This window comes from Bufo bufo, chromosome 8, assembly GCF_905171765.1.
Source record: "Bufo bufo chromosome 8, aBufBuf1.1, whole genome shotgun sequence".
NCBI lineage: Eukaryota > Metazoa > Chordata > Amphibia > Anura > Bufonidae > Bufo > Bufo bufo.
In genome coordinates, this window is record NC_053396.1 from 158513576 (window position 1) to 158534993 (window position 21418).

A 21418-nucleotide genomic window follows, 5' to 3' on the forward strand; every position below is an offset into this window, starting at 1 on the left:
GGTTTACAAAGAATGGTGTGAAAAGGGAAAAACATCCAGTATGCGGCAGTCCTGTGGGCAAAAATGCCTTGTGGATGCTAGAGGTCAGAGGAGAATGGGCCGACTGATTCAAGCTGATAGAAAAGCAACGTTGACTGAAATAACCACTCGTTACAACCGAGATATGCAGCAAAGCATTTGTGAAGCCACAACACGCACAACCTTGAGGCGGATGGGCTACAACAGCAGAAGACCCCACCGGGTACCACTCATCTCCACTACAAATAGGAAAAAGAGGCTACAATTTGCACGAGCTCACCAAAATTGGACTGTTGAAGACTGGAAAAATGTTGCCTGGTCTGATGAGTCTCGATTTCTGTTGAGACATTCAAATGGTAGAGCCGAATTTGGCGTAAACAGAATGAGAAGATGTATCCATCCTCTGATGGCTACTGCCAGCAGGATAATGCACCATGTCACAAAGCTCGAATCATTTCAAATTGGTTTCTTGAACATGACAATGAGTTCACTGTACTAAGGGCTCTTTCACACTTGCGTTGTCCGGATCCGGCGTGTACTCCATTTGCCAGAACTACACGCCGGATCCGGAAAAACACAAGTGAACTGAAAGCATTTGAAGACGGATCCGTCTTCAAAATGCGTTCAGTGTTACTATGGCAGCCAGGACGCTATTAAAGTCCTGGTTGCCGTAGTAGTAGTGGGGAGCGGGGGAGCAGTATACTTACAGTCCGTGCGGCTCCCGGGGCGCTCCAGAATGACGTCAGAGCGCCCCATGCGCATGGATGACGTGATCCATGCGATCACGTCATCCATGCGCGTGGGGCGCCCTGACGTCACTCTGGAGCGCCCCGGGAGCCGCACGGACGGTAAGTATACTGCTCCCCCGCTCCCCACTACACTTTACCATGGCTGCCAGGACTTTAGCGTCTTGGCAGCCATGGTAACCATTCAGAAAAAGCTAAACGTCGGATCCGGCAATGCGCCGAAACGACGTTTAGCTTAAGGGGCATTAATTCCGGATGCGGCCTTGCGGCAAGTGTTCAGGATTTTTGGCCGGAGCAAAAAGGACAGCATGCTGCGGTATGTTTATGTCAAAGGTTCTATCCAGCAGCCAGGAATTAAACCTACGCCAGGTCCTAGAATAGAGACGGAAACTGTAGAAGGTCTTCTTCCTGACTGGAGAGTCGAGATGACTGGGTCTGACAGACCCCTCTGCTTTAGGATCCACCACTCAGGATCCATGCTGTGAGATGGAGTCTCCCCACCTCGGGAGACCAAAGGGGACCCTGCTGGAGCAGATCTGGTCTGGATGGAAGCGGAAGAGGGGGAGCTATCACAAGGGACTCTAGCAGGAGGGTACCAGTTCCTCTTGGACCAAGCTGGAGCCACCAGAATCACTTTCCCTATCTTCTTGAGAACCGCTTGGATAAGGGGAAATGGGGGAAAGGCATAAGCCAGGTTCCAATGCCAGTCCTGCCCTAGGGCATCCAGGCCTGTGGGGAAATCTCCCCTGTTCAGGGAAAAGAACAAGGGGACCTGTTTTCCCTGGTAGCGAACAGGTCCAGTTCTGGGCTGTCATCTCGAACGCAGCCTTGTGGAGCTCCCACTCCCCTGGGTCTACTCTCCTTCTACTCAAGAAATCTGCCTGGACATTGTCCACTCCTCTCAGGTGTACATCTGTGATGGAAAGGACTGTCTTTTCTGCCAAGGAAAATATCTCCTTGGAGAGATTCTGAAGATGAGGGCGACACGTCCCACCCTGATGCCTTATGAAGGAGACTGCTGTTGTATTGTCAGAGTAAATCCTGGGATGTTTCCCGAATAGCTAACCCCGAAGGGACCTTAGCTGCTGGTCTAAGGGTACTGGGATTATGGCTCCCAGAGACCACAAATCCAAGACCCCCTTCTCTAACTGGGCTGACTCTGCCGGGAAGGAGAAGGTTGTGACCTGAAAATTGATAGGGAAGGGAACTTAAAAACTATTTTTTAACCTTTCCGTACTACTTGCAGAGCCTAAGGGTTTGAGGTCACACTGCCCTCAAGTTGAGTATAAAATGTTCCCCTTTACCCCCTTTTGGGTAACTCCAACGCCCTGCTTTTCCTTTTCCAGCAGAATTTCTGGAAGGACGTTTGTTGCCGCAAAAGGACTGGGTCTTCCTAGGAGTTCTTTCAACAGGAAACCCCTTCTTTTTATCTGCAGCATCTTCCAAAATCTTGTCCAGCTCTGGCCCGAACACCAAGGGAACATTAAAGGGAATTGAGCAAAGTCTATTTTTTGACAAGGTGTCCCCCAACCAAGGCTTAAGCCAAAGTGCACGGCGGACAGAGTTGGACAAGGATGAGAATCTGGCGGCAAACCTCACAGATTCTGCGGAGGCATTAGCCAGAAAACTTGTGGCCATTTTAAGGAGGGGAAAGGACTCTAAGATCTTATGCCTAGGAGTACCCTTTCTAAGATGGTCCCCAAACAAACATTGACCTTGCAACAGAAGTGGCTGCCACATTAGTTTTAATGGAAATATTCCCGTTCTCCCATAGTTTCTTAAGTAACCCCTCTGACCTACGATCCATGGGGTCCTTAAGTTGAGAGGCATCCCCAAAGGGAATGGATGTACGTTTGCATACTTTAGCGATTTTATCCCAGATTTTTGCATCTTCAGGACTGAATGAAAGTCTATTCCTGAATTCTCTAGGGACCAAGAACCTTCTATTAACGTCCGCCAACTCATCCATGATGAGTTCTTTCAGATTTGGGTTTACCGGAAAAACTTTACGCTTCCTGGCTCTCAAACATCTGGTCCTGAATTGAGCGAGGTTGTACCTCTTCAATGTCCATGGTATTACGGACGGCAGACAAAAGGGAGTCTATATTAACAGAATCAAAATAGTATTTTACTACTGATTCTGAGTCACATTCAGCCCTTTCCCCTTCCTCGCATACTATGTCTGAGGAACCACCGACAGCCACAGGGGTGTCATCAGCATCAGAGGACGATTCAGCTGAGATTCTAGGGCGCTTAGCGCAGGGCTCGACAAATCCCAGGCGCCAGGTCGCCATGGCGACCAGGAATTTAGTCCTGGCGCTTGGGTATTTGTCAGCCCGTTTTCAAAGGTGCCCGGGCGATGGGTGAGGAGCTGCCGTTCTGTCCGGAGGCAGCACCGTTTGAAACAGCTCCGTCACAGCACACAATAGCAGAGACGCTGGCAGCAGGGAGGGGAGGGGCTCGGGAGGAGTGTAATCTGATCCTAGAGTGGAAGCTGCTTCTGCCAGCCCCTCCCCTCCCCGCCCACCAACCAATCAGAGCTGAGGCAAGGCAAGCACTAGCAGCTCTGAGCCGTCTGTACAGGGAGTTAGAATAGAAATGAATCGAATGAGTCACAAGTTAAAAGAATCTAAAGATCCTACAGTTAGTGACTCATTCGATTCATTGAGTTAGGCTACTTTCACACTAGCGTTTTTCTTTTCCGGCGCTGAGTTCCGTCCTAGGGGCTCAAATCCGGAAAAGAACTGATCAGTTTTATCCCCATGCATTCTGAATGGAGAGTCAGTCCTTCAGGATGCATCAGGATGTCTTCAGTTCAGTCTTTTTGACTGATCAGGCTTTTCAGAAAAACGTAGCATGCAGTATTTTTACCTCCGGCCAAAAAGCCTGAACACTTTGACTGAACGCCTGATCAGGCCTTTTTCCCATTGACTTGCATTAACGCCGGATCTGGCACTGTGTGTTCAGTCAAAACGGATCCGGCTTTTGCATGTTAAGCCCGAAAAATGTGAAAAAAAAGTTAAAGTCCATAAATGGCGGATCCGTTTTTTCCAATGCATTTTTTCATTGTGATCAAAATCCTGATCAGGATTCAAATGTAATCCGTTTTCACACGTTTTTCCGGATCCGGCGGGCAGTTCCGGTGTCGGAATTGAACGCCGGATTAAAACAACGCTAGTGTGAAAGTAGCCTTAAAAGAACAGTCAGTCAGACTCTAGAACAGGTTACACTGAGGCTGTGGCTGATGCTTTTGCAGCAGTGATGTGACAGTGACAGGACACAGTTCAGATTACAGTGTGAATTAACCCTTTAGGATCAAATTGGCTTCTCAAGGAGATCTATAATTAAAGGCATCCCCCCTTCTGTCTCATTCAGTAGCTATAGAACTAAGGGTACTTTCACACTTGCGGCAGGATGGATCTGGCAGGCTGTTCACCCTGTCGGATCCGTCCTTCCGCTGTTTCGCCGGACCGCAGCTCTGTCCCCATTGACTATAATGGGGGCAGAGCTCTGGCGCAGTGCATGGTAAAAGTCCTGCATGTCCAACTTTTTAGTCCGGCGGCCTCTCACCGCGAACTGCCATGCTGCGCCGGAGCTCCACCCCCGTCCCCATTATAGTCAATAGGGTCCGGGGACGGAGCGGCGGTATATGTAACATGGTATACAGCATTATTGGGGGGGCTCTATGGAGAAGTGGGGGGGGGGGGGGCACGATGGGGGCACCTACTGGGGGCTTTATGACGTGGCTCCGCCTGGCTCCTAACTTTTTTAGCTGGCTCCTAGATTCCAAATTTGTCAAGCCCTGGCTTAGCGGGAGCAGCGCTAGGGCACGGTTCAGCAAGGGAAAGTTTTTCGGCCATAGAAGAGCGAATCTCTTCCCTAATCATGGACCTAATGTCCTGCATCATAGCTGACCATTCCTCCCCAACTACAGTCCCTATACAGGTGTTACAGATAGGGCGCCTATATGAGTTAGGTAAGGGAATACAGCACATAGAACAAAACCTGGGTGGCCTCCTATCTCCCCCCCCCCCCCCCCGAAGGTCCTTGACCCCCTGAAAATAAGAAGGGACAGAGAGAACCTTGTAAGAAAACAGTGATGGGAAGTGGAATGGGTGGATATACCACCTTACTCACTGTTACAGATGTCTTCCAGGCTTCTGCAGGGTCGGCACGATCCACTTCTATGGTGCCTGTAGTTGAGAGAGCGTGGAGCAAACACAGACTGGAGAGGCGTTCCACGTGTGGAAAGGAATCCCTCTACTACAGCACCGCCCTCTGCTGTAATTGCAACCACCTGCCTTACAATTAGCTTCATTCATGCCGGCTGCTACAGCAAGCTGCAAACAGCGCTCCAAGCCCAGCCGGCCACGTGACACGGCTGCATAAGCAAAGAGCCCGAACTGGTTCGGGGAAGTCAGACCCAGGACAGGGGACTCCCAAATGGTGAGAGTACTGGCCTGGGGGGGGTTAACGCCAGGAGCAAGGAGACCACAGGAGGTCCGATCGACCAGCCCCCTTCATCCGTGCATCCTCTCATCCTGTAGGAACAGGAAAACACTGGGGTGTGTAAGGGGAGGGGCCCTTTTAAACCTCTCTGTTTCCTGTCCCTAGAGCGACAAGGGGAGCAACCTCCATTTTGGTGCCGTCATGAAGGGGGATGCCGTGGAATAGAAAAATAAAATAATATGGTTGCATAAGTGTGCACACCCTTAAACTAATACTTTGCTGAAGCACCTTTTGATTTTATTACAGCACTCAGTCTTTTTGGGTATGAGTCTATCAGCATGGCACATTTTGACTTGGCAAGATTTGCCCACTCTTCTTTGCAAAAACACTCCAAATCTGTCAGATTGCGAGGGCATCTCCTGTGCACAGCCCTCATCAGATCACCCCACAGATTTTCAATCGGATTCAGGTCTGGGCTCTGGCTGGGCCATTCCAAAACTTTAATCTTCTTCTGGTGAAGCCATTCCTTTGTTGATTTGGATGCATGCTTTGGGTCGTTGTCATGCTGAAAGATGAAGTTCCTCTTCACGTTCAGCTTTCTAGCAGAAGCCTGAAGGTTTTGTGCCAATATTGACTGGTATTTGGAACTGTTCATAATTCCCTCTAGCTTAACTAAGGCCCCAGTTCCAGCTGAAGAAAAACAGCCCCTTAGCATGATGCTGCCACCACCATGCTTCACTGTGGGTATGGTGTTCTTTTGGTGATGGGCAGTGTTGTTTTGGCGCCAAACATATCTTTTGGAATTATGGCCAAAAAGTTCAACCTTGGTTTCATTAGACCATAACACCTTTTCCCACATGCTTTTGGAAGACTTCAGATGTGTTTTTGCAAAATGTAGCCTGGCTTGGATGTTTTTCTTCGTAAGAAAAAGGCTTTCGTCTTGCCACTCTACTCCATAGCCCAGACATATGAAGAATACGGGAGATTGTTGTCACATGTACCACACAGCCAGTACTTGCCAGATATTCTTGCAGCTCCTTTAATGTTGCTGTAGACGTCTTGGTAGCCTCCCAGAACTGTTTTCTTCTAGTCTTTTCGTCAATTTTGGAGGGACATCCAGTTCTTGGTAATGTCACTGCTGTGCATTATTTTCTCCACTTGATGACTCCACTTTCTCTGGGATGCGACTAAGAAAATTTCAGGAAAGATCAACTAGAGCAGCTGAACTTTATTTGGGGTTAATCAGAGGCACTTTAAATGATGACAGGTGTATGCTGACTCCTATTTAACATGATTTCCACTTCACCACCATGATTGCCCAGAGAGATTGACCCCTGACCTCTCTAGGGGCAGGAACAGAGATAGGTTTAAAAGGACCCCTCCCACCACCATTCACCAGTGTGTTCCTGCCCCTATAGCGGCCAGGACAGAGAAAAGTCCTCTCTGGCTTCAGGGAGGTGAAGTGGACCTAGTTTTTTATTTTTAAAGTTACCTGGGTGACTGCATCGGCGGTCCTTGTGGCCTCCCTTACGGGTCCATCATCCAGGAAAGCGTCCCCTGCTCTCCGGCGGACTAGTTCCAAAGCTGGCAGGGTGACGCCGGGGTCACGCTCCCTACGGAGGGAAGCCTGCCCTGAGCTGCCGCAGGTCGCCTACCTTCCTGTGGGGGAGCCGACCGGAAGGACGTTCTGCGCAGTCGCGCGCGTCTGACGTCACTTCCGGGTTGCCGGCGAAACCCAGAAGTAGACGGGGCCTCTACAATAAAATGCTCCCAGCACTCTTCCCCGCTGCGCTCTCTGCATCGCTCGCTGACCGGACATGTCGGACCAGGAGAAGGAGAAAGAGCCGCAGCAAAAGGAGCCGCAGCTGAAAAAGCAGACCGCTTCAGAGCGCCCCTGCGTGAAAAGCCCACCTGGGCAGCCGTCAGCTTCACAGATGGCAGGGGGGGGGGGGGGGGGGGGGGTGTATGTATGTGTGCGCACCCTAGTGTATTCACTGTTTCCCTCCCCCTGGGGGTCTGCGGGTATACTGCATCTAAGTTATGCTCCTATACCTGATTGGCATAAATTAATGGACTGCCTCTCTCACTTTAGGCCAAACTATCTTTAAAAAAGTCAAAGAAGACCGCCAGATGCATCCAGTGCTCCGTCCGGCTTCCTGATGACTATACAAAAAAACAAAAAAAAAAAAACAACTTTGCATAGATTGCATCGCCAAATTAGTGAGAGAGGAACAGCCCTCAATTATGCAGGAGTTTAGATCCATGATTCAGGAAGAGGTTAAGTCTTCCCTGGCCTCCCTCCGTGAGGATATCCGGGGGTCTCACCCACCTAAACGGCCCAGGATGGCGAATATTTCTGACTCCGAGGATTTAGAGGACGATGCCTCATCCTCTAAAAAAAAAAAAAAAAAAAAAAAAGAGGACGACGATGACCCCCTATCTGAGGGTGAGATCATCGAGGACACTAAGATATTTTTATTTACCTCCAGTGAAATGAGTGACCTTTTAAAGGCCGTCAGGGATACCATGGGGGTGGAGGATATCCAGCGACCCCATACGGTTCAGGAGGAGATGTTTGGTGGATTGAAGATCAAACGCTACAGGGTCTTCCCCATAAATGAAAACATTAAGGAAATGGTGATGGATGAATGGGCCCATCCTGAAAAGAAACTGGGAATTTCCAAGGAGTTCAGGAACCGCCTTGTGTTTGACCCGTCAGATTCTAAGATTTTTGACGAGGTTCCTAGAATTGACATCCAGGTGGCCAAGGTCAATAAAAAAAAAAACTCACTTCCATTTGAGGATTCCTGTCAGTTAAGGGACACTATGGAAAGGAAAGCTGACAGTTTATTAAAAAAAGTCTTGGGAGGCAGCCATGTTTAGCGTCAAGACAAACATAGCTGCTACTTCAGTCGCCAGGTCTATGTACCTATGGCTGAATGAATTAAAAAGTCATCTAGTTAACAAGACATCTAGGGACCAGATACTCGATACTATTCCCCTACTAAAATCCGCCACGGGTTTTCTAGCGGACGCCTCTGCAGAGACAATTAGGTTCTCAGCCAAGGACGCCGCTTTGTCCAATGCTGCCCGACGGGCACTTTGGATGAAATCGGGGTCGGGCGACATCTCTTCCAAGATGAAATTATGTTCTATAGCCTTCTCAGGGGAATACGTGTTTGGTCCTGTACTGGACAGGATCCTTGAGAAGGCTACAGATAAAAAGAAAGGGTTCCCTGAAGAGAAGACCGCTAAAAGGAAAACTTCCTTTCGTAGTCAATTTTCCCAAAATAGCTCCTTTCGTGGTAGGGGTAAATCCGGACGTTGGAGTTACCCAAAAGGGGGAGGGGTAGAGGTTTCCTCCTTAATCCCCAAAACAAGGGAGGTGAGAAGCAGTGATGCCAGGATGGGGGGGGGGGGGGAGACTATCCCAGTTTTTTGCTCAGTGGCAACAGACTTCTCCCAGCCTCTGGGCTCAAAATCTTGTCAGAAACGGTTACAGGATAGTTATCTTCCCCCCTCCAAATGTGTTTCTGATTTCTCACCACCCATCTCCTTGTCAGCACAGCCAGATCTGGAGGGAGGTTCAGAATCTCCGGGACTTGGGAGTGGCGATTCCTGTTCCCGAGCTTCAACTGGGGCAGGGTTTCTACTCCAGCCTTTTCTTAGTAAAGAAACCGGGGGGTTCCTTCCGTATGATCATAAACCTCAAGAGGCTAAACAAATTTGTTACCTACAAAAAATTCAAGATGGAATCTCTAAATTCCACCATTCCTTTAATTCAAAAAGATGCGTCCCTCTGTACAATCGACTTACTATCATGTCCCTATTCACTTCCAGTCTCAAAGGTTCCAGCGGTTTGCAATAAGGGATCACAGAGGGTCTGTTCACCACTTCCAGTTCGTGGCTCTCCCCTTCGGGCTGGCCTCAGCCCCAAGGATTTTCACGAAGCTGGTCGTAGAGATGGTCGCCTCCCTGAGGTCTCAGGGTGTGACGGTCGTTCCTTACCTAGACCACTTTCTACTGATTTCCAACTTGGTAGATCAGTCTATAGCAGACCGAGACATCTTCTGCTCCCTTTTGACATCTCTGGGGTGGGTGATAAACCTAAAAAAGTCATCTCTAGTTCCAAATACCAAGGTAAAATTCCTGGGGGTTCTGTTAGATTCGGAAAAACTAACAACCTTTCTTCCAGCAGAAAGAATTCAGAACCTGCAGTCAGCTATCAGGGCCTTCCTGGGACGTTGATCCTTCTCGTGCAGAGAAGCGATGAGTCTCTTAGGTCAGATGACAGCCTGCATAGTAGCAGTCCCTTGGTGCCAGGCCCATTACAGAGCCCTTCAGTCCTGGCTTTTAAAGGAAGTGGGACAAAAATCTATCCTCTTTGGACAGGAAAATCCTGATCCCGGGCCACATAAAATCCTCAGTACGGTGGTGGCTTCAAACAAAAAACTTAACGAAGGGCATGGTCTGATTCAGAACCCCAGGAGTGCTTATTCATACCGACGCCAGCGTAAAGGGGTGGGGCGCAAAAATTTCTTCCGATCTCTACCAGGGAGACTGGCCTCAAAAGTATTGCAGCTCAGTCTTCAAACTACAGGGAGCTCAGGGCAGTTTGGGAGACAATACAGGTAGCCGCTCCAAAATTAAGAAACCAACATACAGTGGGGGAAATAATTATTTGACCCCTCACTGATTTTGTAAGTTTGTCCAATGACAAAGAAATGAAAAGTCTCAGAACAGTATCATTTCAATGGTAGGTTTATTGTAACAGTGGCAGATAGCACATCAAAAGGAAAATCGAAAAAATAACTTTAAATAAAAGATAGCAACTGATTTGCATTTCATTGAGGGAAATAAGTATTTGAACCCTCTAACAAAAAAAGACTTAATACTTGGTGGAAAAACCCTTGTTTGCAAGCACAGAGGTCAAACGTTTCTTGTAATTGATGACCAAGTTTGCGCACATTTTAGGTGGAATGTTGGTCCACTCCTCTTTGCAGATCATCTCTAAATCCCTAAGGTTTCGAGGCTGTCTCTGTGCAACTCTGAGCTTGAGCTCCCTCCATAGGTTTTCGATTGGATTAAGGTCCGGAGACTGACTAGGCCACTCCATGACCTTAATGTGCTTCTTCTTGAGCCACTCCTTTGTTGCCTTTGCTGTATGTTTTGGGTCATTGTCGTGCTGGAACACCCATCCACGACCCATTTTCAGTTTCCTGGCAGAGGGAAGGAGGTTGTCGCTCAGGATTTCACGATACATGGCTCCGTCCATTTTCCCGTTTATGCGAATAAGTTGTCCTGTGCCCTTAGCAGAAAAACACCCCCAAAGCAAAATGTTTCCACCCCCATGCTTGACGGTGGGGACGGTGTTTTGGGGGTCATAGGCAGCATTTTTCTTCCTCCAAACACAGCGAGTTGAGTTAATGCCAAAGAGCTCTATTTTGGTCTCATCAGACCACAGCACCTTCTCCCAGTCACTCTCTGAATCATTCAGGTGTTCATTGGCAAACTTCAGACGGGCCTGCACATGTGCCTTCCTGAGCAGGGGGACCTTGCGAGCCCTGCAGGATTTTAATCCATTGCGGTGTAATGTGTTTCCAATGGTTTTCTTGGTGACTGTGGTCCCTGCTAATTTGAGGTCATTAACTAACTCCTCCCGTGTAGTTCTAGGATGCTTTTTCACCTTTCTCAGAACCATTGACACCCCACGAGGTGAGATCTTGCGTGGAGCCCCAGAGCGAGGTCGATTGATGGTCATTTTGTGCTCCTTCCATTTTCGAACAATCGCACCAACAGTTGTCACCTTCTCTCCCAGCTTCTTGCTAATGGTTTTGTAGCCCATTCCAGCCTTGTGCAGGTCTACAATTTTGTCTCTGACATCCTTGGACAGCTCTTTGGTCTTTCCCATGTTGGAGAGTTTGGAGTCTGCTTGATTGATTGATTCTGTGGACAGGTGTCTTTTATACAGGTGACTAGTTAAGACAGGTGTCCTTAATGAGGGTGACTAATTGAGTAGAAGTGTCTAACCACTCTGTGGGAGCCAGAACTCTTAATGGTTGGTAGGGGTTCAAATACTTATTTCACTCAATGAAATGCAAATCAGTTGCTATCTTTTATTTAAAGTTATTTTTTCGATTTTCCTTTTGATGTGCTATCTGCCACTGTTACAATAAACCTACCATTGAAATGATACTGTTCTGAGACTTTTCATTTCTTTGTCATTGGACAAACTTACAAAATCAGTGAGGGGTCAAATAATTATTTCCCCCACTGTATAAAAGGTCTATTCAGACAATGTAACGACCGTGTCCTACCTCAAACATCAGGGGGGCACACGGTCTCAGAAACTAGAAGGTCTGTCCAAAAAAAATCTTCCTCTGGGGGGAAAAGAATGTAAAGTCGATATCTGCAATTCATTTAAAAGGAAGCCTAAACTGTGCAGCGGACTTTCTCAGCAGGACTACCATAGACCAGGGGGAATGGTCTTTAAACAGAGACGTCTTCAATCAGATTGTCCAGAGGTGGGGCCTCCCTCTGGTAGACCTATTTGCTACAAGAATAAACGCAAAAGTATAAAACCTTTTGCTCCCTAAACCCAAGGGACAGGCCCCTAGCGATCAACGCCTTCTCCCTACACTGGAACATTGCATATGCCTTCCCTCCGTTCCCATTAATCCCAAAAGTTCTCCAGAAAATCATCAGGGATAGAGCCAGAGTAATCTTGGTCACTCCGTACTGGCCCAAGAGGAGCTGGTTCTCGGTTCTAACCAAACTCTCCTCTCAGGAAGCTTTTATTCTCCCAAAGAGGAAGGATATCCTGATCCAGGGGCCGGTTCTCCATCCCCATCCGGAAATCTTCAGTCTCTCGGCTTGGATCCTGAGTCCAACCTTCTAAGACGTCTCTCTGAGGGGGTTATCTGTACCTTGAAGGCCAGCAGAAAGAAGGTGACAAACGCCATTTTAAAATCTGGAAAAAGTTCTGTACCTGGTCAGGCGACGAAGCCCCAGACCAAACCAGACCGAATATACTGAAGATTTTGGATTTCCTGCAGAAGGGCCTAGAGTCTGGGTTAAGTCCTTCTACCCTTAGAGTCCAGGTCTCAGCACTTAGTGCATATTTCGATTCCGAATTAGCCAGCCATAGATGGATCCAAAGATTCCTGAGATCTGCAGCCAGACTAAGACCTTCTCTCAAATCAAAAGGTACCTACCTGGGACTTAAACACTGTCCTTAACGGACTCACAGGTCCGCCTTACGAACCCTTGGACTCAAGTTCTCTGAAGCATCTTTCCCAGAAGGCGGCTTTTCTTATTGCTATAACATCAGCAAAAAGATTGAGCGAGATCCAAGCATTGTCAATAAGACAACCATACCTCACAATACAGGACGACCGTGTCACCTTGAGGCTAGACCCGACGTTTTTACCAAAAGTAGTAACTGACTTCCATAGGAACCAGGAGATCATTCTTCCCTCCTTCTGTGAAAACCCTAAGAATTCTGGAGAAGAACGTTTCCATACCCTGGACGTTAAACGAACAGTACTAAAATACTTAGAGGTCCCTAGAGACCTGAGGAAAGCGGACAACTTACTAGTGCTCTTTTGTGGTAAAAATAAGGGGAAGGCAGCTTCCAGATCTACCATTGCCCGATGGGTAAAACAGACTATTACAGACTGCTACAAGATCGAAGGCATCAGTTGTCCAGAGGTCATTCGGGCTCACTCTACAAGAGCCATGTCGGCCTCTTTTGTTGAAAGAGCAGGAGCTTCCCTAGATCAAATATGCCGGGCTGCAACCTGGTCTAGTGTAAATACCTTTCAATAAACATTACAGACTTGACTTATCCAGGTCCTCAGACCTGGCTTTTGGTCGCAAGGTCCTACAGGCCGTTGCCCCACCCCAAGACGTATATAATTTGTTATGTCTCTCTGGGTGGTGAAGTGGAAAGCCGGAATTAGACTTGCCGGTAATTCATTTTCCACTAATCCACCATGACGGCATGATATCCCACCCCAAAAATACATTTTACTCCAAAATTTGGTATGACTTAATACGAAAAAAAAAAACAAAAAAAAAACACTTTGTGGTTTCACTTGTTAACCGGTGATTGTGGCACTATAATCTGGAACTCACTGGTGAATGGTGGTGGGAGGGGTCCTTTTAAACCCATCTCTGTTCCTGCCCCTACAGAGGTCAGTCTAATTCCGGCTTTTGAATGCGATTGCTTAATTCTGAACACAGCTACATCCCCAGTCATAAGAGGGTGTGCACACTTATGCAACCACATTATTTTAGTTTTTTTCTTCCCTCTACCTAAAAGATTTCAGTTAGTTTTTTAATTGAGTGGTACAGTTTATAGGTCACATTAACCACCTCAGCCCCCAGTGCTTAAACACCCTGAAAGACCAGGCCACTTTTTACACTTCTGACCTACACTACTTTCACCGTTTATTGCTCGGTCATGCAACTTACCACCCAAATGAATTTTACCTCCTTTTCTTCTCACTAATAGAGCTTTCATTTGGTGGTATTTCATTGCTGCTGACATTTTTACTTTTTTGTTATTAATCGAAATTTAACGATTTTTTTGCAAAAAAATGACATTTTTCACTTTCAGTTGTAAAATTTTGCAAAAAAAAACGACATCCAAATAGAAATTTTGCTCTAAATTTATAGTTCTACATGTCTTTGATAAAAAAAAAAATGTTTGGGTAAAAAAAAAATGGTTTGGGTAAAAGTTATAGCGTTTACAAACTATGGTACAAAAATGTGAATTTCCGCTTTTTGAAGCAGCTCTGACTTTCTGAGCACCTGTCATGTTTCCTGAGGTTCTACAATGCCCAGACAGTACAAACACCCCACAAATGACCCCATTTCGGAAAGTACACACCCTAAGGTATTCGCTGATGGGCATAGTGAGTTCATAGAACTTTTTATTTTTTGTCACAAGTTAGCGGAAAATGATGATTTTTTTTTTTTTTTTTTTTTTTCTTACAAAGTCTCATATTCCACTAACTTGTGACAAAAAATAAAAACTTCTATGAACTCACTATGCCCATAACGAAATACCTTGGGGTCTCTTCTTTCCAAAATGGGGTCACTTGTGGGGTAGTTATACTGCCCTGGCATTCTAGGGGCCCAAATGTGTGGTAAGGAGTTTGAAATCAAATTCTGAAAAAAATGACCAGTCAAATCCGAAAGGTGCTCTTTGGAATATGGGCCCCTTTGCCCACCTAGGCTGCAAAAAAGTGTCACACATCTGGTATCTCCGTACTCAGGAGAAGGTGGGGAATGTGTTTTGGGGTGTCATTTTATATATACCCATGCTGGGTGAGAGAAATATCTTGGCAAAAGACAACTTTTCCCATTTTTTTATACAAAGTTGGCATTTCACCAAGATATTTATCTCACCCAGCATGGGTATATATAAAATGACACCCCAAAACACATTCCCCACCTTCTCCTGAGTACGGAGATACCAGATGTGTGACACTTTTTTGCAGCCTAGGTGGGCAAAGGGGCCCATATTCCAAAGAGCACCTTTCGGATTTGACAGGTCATTTTTTTCAGAATTTGATTTCAAACTCCTTACCACACATTTGGGCCCCTAGAATGCCAGGGCAGTATAACTACCCCACAAGTGACCCCATTTTGGAAAGAAGACACCCCAAGGTATTCGCTGATGGGCATAGTGAGTTCATGGAAATTTTTATTTTTTGTCACAAGTTAGTGGAATATGAGACTTTGTATGAAAAAAAAATAAAAAATAAAAATCATCATTTTCCACTAACTTGTGACAAAAAATAAAAAATTCTAGGAACTTGCCATGCCCCTCACGGAATACCTTGGGGTGTCTTCTTTCCAAAATGGGGTCACTTGTGGGGTAGTTATACTGCCCTGGCATTCTAGGGGCCCAAATGTGTGGTAAGGAGTTTGAAATCAAATTCTGAAAAAAATGACCTGTCAAATCCGAAAGGTGCTCTTTGGAATATGGGCCCCTTTGCCCACCTAGGCTGCAAAAAAGTGTCACACATCTGGTATCTCCGTACTCAGGAGAAGGTGGGGAATGTGTTTTGGGGTGTCATTTTACATATACCCATGCTGGGTGAGAGAAATATCTTGGCAAAAGACAACTTTTCCCATTTTTTTATACAAAGTTGGCATTTGACCAAGATATTTATCTCACCCAGCATGGGTATATGTAAAAAGACACCCCAAAACACATTCCTCAACTTCTCCTGAGTACGGGGATACCAGATGTGTGACACTTTTTTGCAGCCTAGGTGGGCAAAGGGGCCCACATTCCAAAGAGCACCTTTTGGATTTCATAGGTCATTTTTTACTGAATTTGATTTCAAACTCCTTACCACACATTTGGGCCCCTAGAATGCCAGGGCAGTATAACTACCCCACAAGTGACCCCATTTTGGAAAGAAGAGACCCCAAGGTATTCGCTGATAGGCATAGTGAGTTCATGGAAATTTTTATTTTTTGTCACAAGTTAGTGGAATATGAGACTTTGTATGAAAAAAAAAAAAAAAAAAAAAATCATCATTTTCCACTAACTTGTGACAAAAAATAAAAAATTCTAGGAACTTGCCATGCCCCTCACGGAATACCTTGGGGTGTCTTCTTTCCAAAATGGGGTCACTTGTGGGGTAGTTATACTGCCCTGGCATTTTCCAGGGGCCCTAATGTCTGGTAAGTAGGTAAATGACCTGTGAAATCCGAAAGGTGCTCTTTGGAATGTGGGCCCCTTTGCCCACCTAGGCTGCAAAAAAGTGTCACACATCTGGTATCTCCGTACTCAGGAGAAGGTGGGGAATGTGTTTTGGGGTGTCTTTTTACATATACCCATGCTGGGTGAGAGAAATATCTTGGCAAAAGACAACTTTTCCCATTTTTTTTATACAAAGTTGGCATTTGACCAAGATATTTATCTCACCCAGCATGGGTATATGTAAAATGACACCCCAAAACATATTCCCCAACTTCTGCTGAATACGGAGATACCACATGTGTGACACTTTTTTGCAGCCTAGGTGGGCAAAGGTGCCCAAATTCCTTTTAGGAGGGCATTTTTAGACATTTGGATACCAGACTTCTTCTCACGCTTTGGGGCCCCTAAAATGCCAGGGCAGTATAAATACCCCACATGTGACCCCATTTTGGAAAGAAGACACCCCAAGGTATTCAATGAGGGGCATGGCGAGTTCATTGAAAAAAAAAAAATTTGGCACAAGTTAGCGGAAATTGATTTTTTTGATTTTGTTCTCACAAAGTCTCCCTTTCCGCTAACTTGGGACAAAAATTTCAATCTTTCATGGACTCAATATGCCCCTCAGCGAATACCTTGGGGTGTCTTCTTTCCAAAATGGTGTTATTTGTGGGGTGTTTGTACTGCCCTGGCATTTGAGGGTCTCCGCAATCATTACATGTATGCCCAGCATTAGGAGTTTCTGCTATTCTCCTTATATTGAGCATACGGGTAATGAGATTTTTTTTTTCCGTTCAGCCTCTGGGCTGAAAGAAAAAAATGAACGGCACAGATTTCTTCATTCGCATCGATCAATGTGGATGAAAAAATCTCTGCCAAAAAAAGAAAAAGGAGGGGAAAGGCGTCTGCCAGGACATAGGAGCTCCGCCCAACATCCATACCCACTTCAGCTCGTATGCCCTGGCAAACCAGATTTCTCCATTCACATCAATCGATGTGGATGAATAAATCATTGCCGGGATTTTTTTTTTTATATATACAAAGTGTTTGCCAAAGTATATGAACACCGCCACCTCCTCAGCTCATATGCCTCGGCAAACGTATCTTTTACTGCAGAGGAGAAATCTCGTCTTGCAGCGCCGCATACACCGACTTGCGTGTAATCTGACAGCAGCGCAATGCTTCTGTCCGAATGCACATCAGTGCTGCAGCTGGTCGATCGGTTGGTCCACCTGAAAGGTAAAAAAAACAAAACAAAAAAGAAAAAACCAGGCCGCAAAGCAATAACTTTATTAACTGTTGAACAGAACATAGAAACTTTTTTTAAACTTTTTTAACTGAACATTTAACTTTTTTACTTACCGGTATTTTTTTTTTTGTTTAGTTTTTTTTACCTTTTATAGAACAAACCTCTCCTTCCCCATGGGACAATGTGCAAAGCGCAAATCGCCCAAAGATGTGGCGAAGTACATTATGCACTTTATCCCAGGTGAAAGGAGAGGTTTGCAGCAGCTGTGAGTGAATGGGCCCTAATAGCCCTGTGTGCCTGTCCTGGTGAGATGTGATCCCTATGCTAAGTGTACCTGTGTGTGGTACTTCCGGAAACACTCTCCATAGCATAGGGCAGGGTGGTCAGCACAGTCAGGACAGAAATAGCGGGTGTCACGCCTTATTCCACTCCTGCTACAGACACGACATCTTTTTCGGGGTGACGGTTGGGTTGAGGTACCAGGAACGACACTGGGGAAATGTCGCTCGTGTAGACGGCTAACTACACTGGTGGATGGGGCCACGGAACCTCCTGGGTAAAGGAGGTTCTCGATGATCTCTTCCTGGAATTTGAGGAAGGATCCTGTTCTCCCAGCCTTACTGTAGAGAACAAAACTATTGTAGAGCGCCAATTGAATTAAATATACAGACACCTTCTTATACCAGCGTCTGGTTCTGCGGGAAACTAAATACGGAGACAACATCTGGTCATTGAAGTCCACCCCTCCCATGAGCGCATTATAGTCGTGGACACAGAGGGGCTTTTCAATGACACGGGTTGCTCGCTCAATTTGGATTGTCGTGTCTGCGTGAATGGAGGAGAGCATGTAAACGTCACGCTTGTCTCTCCATTTCACCGCGAGCAGTTCTTCGTTACACAAGGCAGCCCTCTGCCCCCTTGCAAGACGGGTGGTTACAAGCCGTTGGGGGAAGCCCACGCGACTAGTTCGCATGGTGCCACAGGCGCAAATCCGTTCTAGAAACAAATGCCTAAAGAGGGCCACACTTGTGTAGAAATTGTCCACATAAAGATGGTACCCCTTGCCGAATAAGGGTGACACCAAGTCCCAGACTGTCTTCCCACTGCTCCCCAGGTAGTCAGGGCAACCGACCGGCTCCAGGGTCTGATCTTTTCCCTCATAGATCCGAAATTTGTGGGTATAGCCTGTGGCCCTTTCACAGAGCTTATACAATTTGACCCCATACCGGGCACGCTTGCTTGGGATGTATTGTTTGAAGCCAAGGCGCCCGGTAAAATGTATTAGGGACTCGTCTACGCAGATGTTTTGCTCAGGGGTATACAAATCTGCAAATTTCAGGTTGAAATGGTCTATGAGGGGCCGAATTTTGTGGAGCCGGTCAAAAGCAGGGTGGCCTCTGGGACGGGAGGTGGTATTGTCGCTAAAATGCAGAAAACGTAGGATGGTCTCAAATCGTGTCCTGGACATAGCAGCAGAGAACATGGGCATGTGATGAATTGGGTGCGTTGACCAATATGACCGCAATTCATGCTTTTTTGTCAGGCCCATGTTGAGGAGAAGGCCCAAAAAAATTTTAAGCTCGGAAACTTGGACTGGTTTCCACCGGAAAGGCTGGGCATAATAGCTTCCCGGGTTAGCGGTTATAAATTGTGTGGCATACTGGTTGGTCTCTGCCACGACTAAGTCCAAGAGCTCCGCAGTCAAGAACAGCTCAAAAAATCCCAGGGCCGAACCGATTTGAGCCGTCTCAACCCGAACTCCAGACTGGGCGGTGAAAGGGGGAACTACTGGTGCGGCTGAAGTTGGTGACTGCCAATCAGGATTTGCCAGCACCTCAGGGACTCTAGGGGCTCTACGGGCCCGTCTGTGCGGTGGCTGCGACGGGGTAACTATTGCACGTGCCACCGTACCAGCTTCAACTGCCCTTCTGGTGCTCGCTACTTCACCAGGTTGTACGGCAGTGCTGGTACTAGGTCCAGGAAGGGCTGCGCTGCTGGTGTATGCCTCACCACGTGATCCGGCAGCGACAGCCCCACTCTGCTGCTCTTGAAGCGGATCCTGCGTAACCTGTGGTCTAGCGACATGGGGCCGGGTACGCCTGGTGCTGCCAGGGACCTCCACCTCCTCGTCCGAACTTTGGGTCAGAGAGCCACTGCTTTCCACAGGTTCATATTCGCTAGATTCGTCAGATGAGGGTTCCCACTCCTCATCCGACTGGGTCAGAATCCTGTAGGCCTCTTCAGAAGAATACCCCCTGTTTGACATTTTGGACTACTAAATTTAGGGGTATTCCCTGAGACTACCCAAGAAAAAAAGCAAACCTGTCTTACAAAGGGGAGGCTAGCGAAGTACCGGAGGCTGCTGCGGTTGATAAAAAATATCAAAACTGATTTTTTTATCGCCGCAGTGCGTGTAAAATGAATGTGCAGTGATCAAAAAATAATAATTTTTTGTCACTGCGGTGGGGCGGGCGTGGGTGAACGCACGTGTGGGCGACCGATCAGGCCTGATCGGGCAAACACTGCGTTTTGGGTGGAGGGCGAGCTAAGGTGACACTAATACTATTATAGATCTGACCGTGATCAGTTTTGATCACTTACAGATACTATAAAAGTACAAATGCTGATTAGCGATACGCTAAACAGCGAATAAAAGTGACTGCGGTGCGGTGGGGTGGGCGCTAACTGACGCTAACTACCTAACCAAGGGGCCTAAACTATCCCTAAAACCTAACAGCCAATACCAGTGAAAAAAAAAAAGTGACAGTTTACACTGATCACTTTTTTTCCTTTCACTAGTGATTGACAGGGGCGATCAAAGGGGTGATCAAAGGGTTAATTGGGGTGCAGGTGGGTGATCTGGGGCTAAGGTGTAGTGTTTGGTGTACTCACAGTTCAGTCTGCTCCTGTGCTGGATCCAACCGACGAAAAGGACCAGCACAGGAGCAGACAAGCCATATAACAGATCATATTTACTAATATGATCTGTTATATGACTTTGGATTGGATTTTTTGAAAATCGCCAGCCTGCCAGCCAATGATCGTTGCTGGCAGGCTGGTGACGAACTTGTTCTTTGAATTTTGCCGGCCCGCGATGCGCATGCGCGGGCCGGCTTGGAGCGAAATCTCGCGTCTCGCGAGATGACGCGTATATGCGTGACTCTGCGCAGCGCTGCCACCTCCGGAACGCAATCCTGCGTTAGGCGGTCCGGAGGTGGTTAAAGGTGGAAAAATTTCTGAAATGATTTATCTTGGTCTCATTTTTTTACATCACAGAAACCTGACATTTTAACAGGGGTGTGTAGACTTTTTATATTCACTGTATAGGATACAAGGAGTGTAGGGGGCTGATGAGATATGACTGCAGGATCACACGGCTGGTTTGTTGCATGTTACCATGGAGACACAAATTTGTATATGAGCTGCACACAAAGCAAAAAGGATATTTACAATGAAGAATGCTCTTTTTATTTGTACTGGTGCAATTTTAAAAAAATGGTTGTGAAGGTGCACACAGCGTATATGCGGAAGAGTAAAATATTTCTACTCACCAGTGATGCTGATAATTAAGCTGTATTCCTTTTTTAATGAAATCAAGACGATCCATATTAGTCTTAGAGTCATAATCCTTATGGCAGACTACCTTACAGGTCTCATTCTTGTTAAATGTAAACTGAAATGACAATATTTCCAATGTACAGTTACAAAACTGAAAAAGGAATTCATTCAGATTCTGCGTAAAGCGAGGACGATTACTATTGTGACAAAAAACCAAGGGGCACATTTATTAAGTCTGATGTTTTAGACACCGGTTTTAATAACCCCTACATCTGCAGGTGGATTGTAGAAGCTATGTAGAGGCACAGGCCTCTACATAGCTTCAGCACATCCAGGGCCAACTCTAAATGTAAACCAGCTTCTTTGCTGTTTTACACATGTAGACCATTTTCTACGCCTAAACCAGGTGTAGAAAATGATGAACGAGAAAGGCCTGCCAACCTGTCCCCTTCCCTGTCACGGCAACTTTTTTAAGACCTGGCATAAGCGGGCAAGAAGTTGCAGATTCTGTTGCACCATGGCATGCGACAGAAGCTGCAACAGATATACGCCATAAAAGTGGTGTATATCTGGTCATAAATGACCCCCTAATTGTTTCATCTCCTTTGTCCGGGGGTCTATCACTACAACTGTGATCACTGCTACTTTACACTGCACTGAAGTATTTTACTTGGCACA

General features: G+C 46.6%; 1 protein-coding gene across 1 annotated transcript in view; it reads right to left on the reverse strand.

The window, feature by feature from the left end:
• Nucleotides 1–21418, reverse strand: part of LOC120977856 (transmembrane 9 superfamily member 2-like) — a 67252-nt gene that overhangs the window by 38385 nt on the left and 7449 nt on the right. Inside the window, exon 4 of the mRNA XM_040406003.1 lies at nucleotides 20734–20855. Coding sequence (XP_040261937.1) covers nucleotides 20734–20855 — 122 coding nt within the window. The remainder of the gene's footprint in view (nucleotides 1–20733; nucleotides 20856–21418) is intronic.